At 48.8% G+C, this 5,481-nt stretch overlaps 1 protein-coding gene across 2 annotated transcripts in view; it reads left to right on the forward strand.

Moving 5' to 3' along the window:
• slc44a1b (solute carrier family 44 member 1b) overlaps positions 1–5,481 on the forward strand; it is a 29,582-nt gene continuing 24,101 nt past the window's right edge. For both annotated transcript variants that reach the window (XM_076287145.1, XM_076287146.1), the window contains exons 1-3: positions 1–265; positions 982–1,071; positions 1,587–1,729. In XM_076287145.1, the coding sequence (XP_076143260.1) occupies positions 242–265; positions 982–1,071; positions 1,587–1,729 (257 nt within the window). In that variant the 5' untranslated portion in view covers positions 1–241. The remainder of the gene's footprint in view (positions 266–981; positions 1,072–1,586; positions 1,730–5,481) is intronic.

The raw sequence follows: 5,481 nt of genomic DNA on the forward strand, positions 1-5,481 counted from the left end.
CGTCAGGAAGTGTGTCGCGTTAAATCCCGAAGTAATAATCCTGTTTACCCGGGCCCAGAGGACGCTACACGGGTGTTGGTGTGTCCAGGGCGGACGGGTCGTATGTTCGATCTTGTCTCCGTACGGCATCACAGCTGCCTCGCGCTTTATGCAGGGTAAACGCGCGCGTCTGCTCCGTGCGAGGCGGGGTCTTGTTTTCCTGTGCGGTCGCGCTCTGCTTTTCATCTAAGCCTCGCTTGACATGGGATGCTGCGGCAGCACGGAGGTAAGCTTCGAGATGGATGTCCTCCACCGTAGCAAACCTGGCGTGCGGTTATGTGACTTGGGGGGTACGGAAGGCTATTGTCCTCGCGGCCTTATTCTCCCCGATGTTACTAATTCAGAGCGAGTCGCGCTGCTCAGATAAATATCAGATTAGCACAGCGCTGCATAGCACCTAATCCGTTTAATAAGGCCCAGGCACGCTCCTGGTAACCAGTCATCTGCTCTTAACATCAAATAGCCTACGATTTGGTTTCTGCAGCAGGACTGAAAGGCAGTGCGCGAGCGGGGTCCGTTCCGCGCGGGTGCACATCACCACGTACCGTCATGAAATTGGCCCGTTGCCGCCGCACCGGTACAACCACACCTCAGCACACCCCGCACGAGTGGAAGCTAAGGTCATAAGTTTGGACGCGTGGTGTATTAACGGTGGTCGTTTCTGCGAGCAACTGTTCCTAGCGCATCCGCGGGCGAGCTCGCGCCACTGGAGTTAGACGTGGTGTTGTCACTGGTGGAAACGAAGATGAACGATGTTATCCGTGGCTTTTGTCTCCTAATGAAAATTAACCCTAAATTACGCGTTCATTTGAGGAATTGATGTGTAATTCGTGTGGATATCATCACGTCATTACACACGGCTCTGAGGGTCCAGGTGGTGGTGTCAAGTTGTGACTGACAGCTGTCATTCTCTGATTGCCTTAATGTGTTTTCCCACGGCAGCGGACCAAGAGGGAATGGAGGCCGCTGGAGGACCGGAGCTGTACCGACCTGCCGTGGTTCCTTCTCTTCGTGCTCTTCTGCGTGGGAATGGTGAGTAGGCTCGAGCCTGCCTTCGCACCAGTGTGAGCGTGTTCTCTGTCCGTTTGCCTACCGTCCAATTTCTCGCGCTCAGAGTGGGCTCAGTAGGATCAGGATATAGGATATAGTTCTTTAATCGTAGGAACGCTGGATATTTAACCATCTTGGGACACACACATGCTGTACATGTTTGCTTTAATTTATTTTATGTGTGTGAGAGAGACAGAGTGTGTGTGTGTGTATGTGTGTGTGTGTGTGTGTGTGTGTGTGTGTGTGTGTGTGTATGAGTGTGCACAGCTCCCTATGTAGGCCAGCAGCAGCTCCAGTCTCTAACAGTCATTCAACATGTAGACCTGGGCCTGTGTCAGAACTAACACACACATACACACACCACCCACCTACACACACACACACACACACACACACACACACACACAGACATCCAGAGATGCTCAGGTCCTCTACTCTGGTGAGTTCTCTGCGAAGGTGGTTTTCTGCGTGCTGATTGGTCATTGTGTGGCCTGCAGGGTGGTATCTGTGGTTTCACCGTGGTAACGGGTGGCGCGGCACGGCTGGTGTTTGGTTACGACAGCTATGGCAACACGTGCGGTCAGCCCAATGAGCAGCTGTATGGAGTCCGACTCAGTGGCCTGGACCACCGCGATCGCAGGTCAGTGCCTCTCTCACCCTCATTGCCATTGGCCCTTGCTCTCTGTCTCTCACACACACACACACAAACACACACACACACACACACACACACACACACACACATACACACACACACACACACACACACACACTTATCTCTCTCTATATCTATATCTCTCTTTCTGTCATTGGCCCTCTCTCTCTGTCTCACACACAGGCACACACACACACACACTCTCTCTTTCTTTCTGATCTCTCCTGGTCTCTCTCTCTCTCTCTCTCTTTCTGATCTCTCCCGGTCTCTCTCTCTCCCTCTCTCCCTCCCTCCCTCTTAATCTCTCCTGAGCCCCATTCTGCAGAATTTCCTGTGAATGTATGTACCTTACTCGCGGAACGCTTTCCATTTTACACACACCGAGGCGGAATGGCGGGATGAAGTGTCTCGCCAATTTTACCACCAGGCAGGGTAGACATTTTAGCGAAACGATTCATTCCGGCACCAGTGTAAATTCGTTAAGGCGAAATGGGGGAATCTGGGCGGGCGTTTTGATGACACTACATATGTCCAACCCACCACAGGACGTTTAAAATCTGACTGATCAAAAGCAGCAATAGCAGAGACAGCACATTACGACAATCTTTAAATCCACAAAGCCTCCAGTCATTTACAGAGTTGACTGTAGGTCGGCATGCAATCGGTTGCCATATAGGCTATCCTAAAATATGGCTGTAGTCAAGACCACCTTTGTCGAGTCCAAGATAAGACCAAGTCTAAAAAGTTTGGAGTCCGAGTCAAGACCGAATATTATGCATGACAGTATCAAGACAACCATTTTGGGTTATTATTTGTTGATCTAAAAGCAAAAACAGTGTCACAACACCCAGGATGTGTAATTATAGCCATTCCCCTTTCCCTCCAATGTTATATAGACCAGTGGCAGAGACCGAGACAAGTCCAAGTCTCAAGTCCTCACTCGAGTCCAAGACTGGACTTGAGTACTACAGCCCTGTCCTAAAATCTAGCAGTAAAACAAAGCATGAACTCATTGAGCGTCTGTCCTAGCAAGCTTTTACATTATCACATTATAACTTCTGTTAGCCACATAACATCTAGATGCTGGACGTTATTTCTGTCATGCATTCTTCTCGATTATGGGCAGTCGTGGCCTACTGGTTAGCGCTTCGGACTTGTAACCGGAGGGTTGCCGGTTCGAACCCTGACCAGTAGGCACGGCTGAAGTGCCCTTGAGCAAGGCAGCTAACCCCTCACTGCCCCCCGAGCGCCGCTGTTGTTGCAGGCAGCTCACTGCGCTGGGATTAGTGTGTGCTGAGTGTGTTTCACTAATTCACCGATTGGGATAAATGCAGAGACCAAATTTCCCTCACAGGATCAAAAGAGTATATACTTATACTTATACTACTTACTTATACTTATATGATGTAGTTAGAGATAGCGATAGCCATATTCTTCCATCAAACAGGTCTGACTAAATCGTGACTGAATCTGTCTCCAGAAACACTTTGTTGTAGCCTATAGCTTATGGACCTGGCTCAAAACTTGCGATAGCAGCTGTACCCTTACAAACTGTCATAGTGTAATATGCAGTTTCTGGCATCCTTAAGAAAAGCATTTGTAGATGAATGGCCAACACATCTGACTGAATAGCAACCTTACTTCATTAACATGATGCACAACTTTATTTTCATACATTAAATTGATTAACAGTCTAGCCTACATGGCGATAAAGCATATTGAAGAAGCTTTCTGTTCATTGTATCACATTTTATTTTCAGTTGTCAAAAGTTCTGGGGGTAAAATTAGTGATGGCAAAATTTTAGACACACGATGTGGCGTAAAGTTGTCTCCTCTTCCCGATCTCCTCGTTTGTCCTCGAGTGTAAAAACGACTCTGGTCTTTCTCTCCATCTCTCTTTCTGATCTCTCTTTCTGATCTCTCCTGGTCTCTCTCTCTCTCTCTCTCTCTCTTTCTGATCTCTCATGGTCTCTCTCTCTCTCTCTCTCTGATCTCTCCTGGTCTCTCTTTATCTTTTTCACAGTTTCTTTCCCTCCCTCTCTCACACAAACCAGTGACCAGGACCATACTGACCACAGGTCAGCCCTGCTCTCTCCACACAAACACACACTCTCTCTTTCTCTCCCTCTCACACACACTCAGCTCAGTGACCGCAGGTCAGCCCTGCTCTCTCCTCCTCTCTCTCTGTCACACACACACACACACACACACACACACACACACAGAGACTCTCTTTCTCTCCCTTTCACACACACTCGGCTCAGTGACCGCAGGTTAGCCCCTCTCTCTCTCTCTCTCTCACACACACACACTCTTTATTTGTTTTTTTGTATTTATCTCCCTTCTCCCCTTTATCTCTCTCTTGCTCTCTCTCTCCCCCTGTTTCTCTCGTTCCTCGTTCATCTTTTTTTTCATTGCTATTGTGTTCATCTCTCTTTGTCTGTCATTGTGGCTCTTCTTGTTCTATCTCTTTTTCTCTGTTCTTTCTTCTCTCCTACTCTCTCCACTGTTTTTTTCCCACAATCCCTGGCTCCTCTGTTGTGAGTACTCCTTGTGTGTCCATCTGCGTTGCCATGGTGAGTGTGGGAATGCTGGTTGATGATGATGATGATAGCATCAATTGGAATGCTTAGATGGCTCTGTGTGTGTGTGTGTGTGTGTGTGTGTGTGTGTGTGTGTGTGTGTGTGTGTGTGTGTGTGTGTGTGTGTGTGTGTGTGTGTGCTGGTTGTTGATGATAGCATCAGTTGGAAAGCTAGATGGTGACAGGCAGTGCTGCAGAAAACACAAGGACAGCTACAGAAAGTGTGTGTGTGTGTGTGTGTTTGTTTGTACTGTATTTAGAGAGATTTGTGTGAAGGAAAAAGAACATCTGTAGATTGCCTCTGGCCAACAAGCCGACCAGAGTATCACAGTAAAGGACCTTTACATCTAAATACAGGTTACAGGTTGTGGAACCTTATGGGTGAGGGGTGGTGGTTGTGTTTTGACTAAGGAACCTTATAGGTGAGGGGTGGTGATTGTGTTCTGACTAAGGAACCTTATGGGTGAGGGGTGGTGGTGGTTGTGTTCTGACTAAGGAACCGTATAGGTGAGGGGTGGTGGTTGTGTTTTGACTAAGGAACCTTATGGGTGAGGGGTGGTGGTTGTGTTTTGACTAAGGAACCTTATAGGTCAGGGGTGGTGGTGGTTGTGTTTTGACTAAGGAACCTTATGGGTGAGGGGTGGTGGTTGTGTTCTGACTAAGGAACCTTATGGGTGAGGGGTGGTGGTTGTGTTTTTTTGTGTGTACCTTTACATCTAAATACAGGTTACAGGTGAATGAGAGTTCAGAGGGCTAAGTAGAGTCCAGAGGGTGTGTTCAAGAGAGAGAGCAGAGGGTGTGTTCAAGACAGAGCAGAGGGTGTGTTCAAGAGAGAGCAGAGGGTGTGTTCAAGAGTTGGTAGAGGTGTCAGGCGAGTTTTGAGGCTGGGAGAGTTGGGCACGTTAGGGCTGGTAGAGGTGTCGGGAGAGTTGGGACGTTAGGGCTGGTAGAGGTGTTGGGGGAGTTGGGCACGTTAGGGCTGGTAGAGGTGTCGGGAGAGTTGGGCAACGGTAGGGCTGGTAGAGGTGTTGGGGGAGTTGGACACGTTAGGGCTGGTAGAGGTGTTGGAGGAGTTGGGCACGTTAGGGCTGGTAGAGGTGTTGGAGGAGTTGGGCACGTTAGGGCTGGTAGAGGTGTTGGGGGAGTTGGGCACGT

This window comes from Alosa pseudoharengus, unplaced genomic scaffold (assembly GCF_046254945.1).
Source record: "Alosa pseudoharengus isolate Yale_2024_CS ecotype anadromous, Long Island Sound unplaced genomic scaffold, YU_APseudo_1.1 YU_APseudo_1.1_scf_16, whole genome shotgun sequence".
NCBI classification, from domain to species: Eukaryota; Metazoa; Chordata; class Actinopteri; order Clupeiformes; family Clupeidae; genus Alosa; species Alosa pseudoharengus.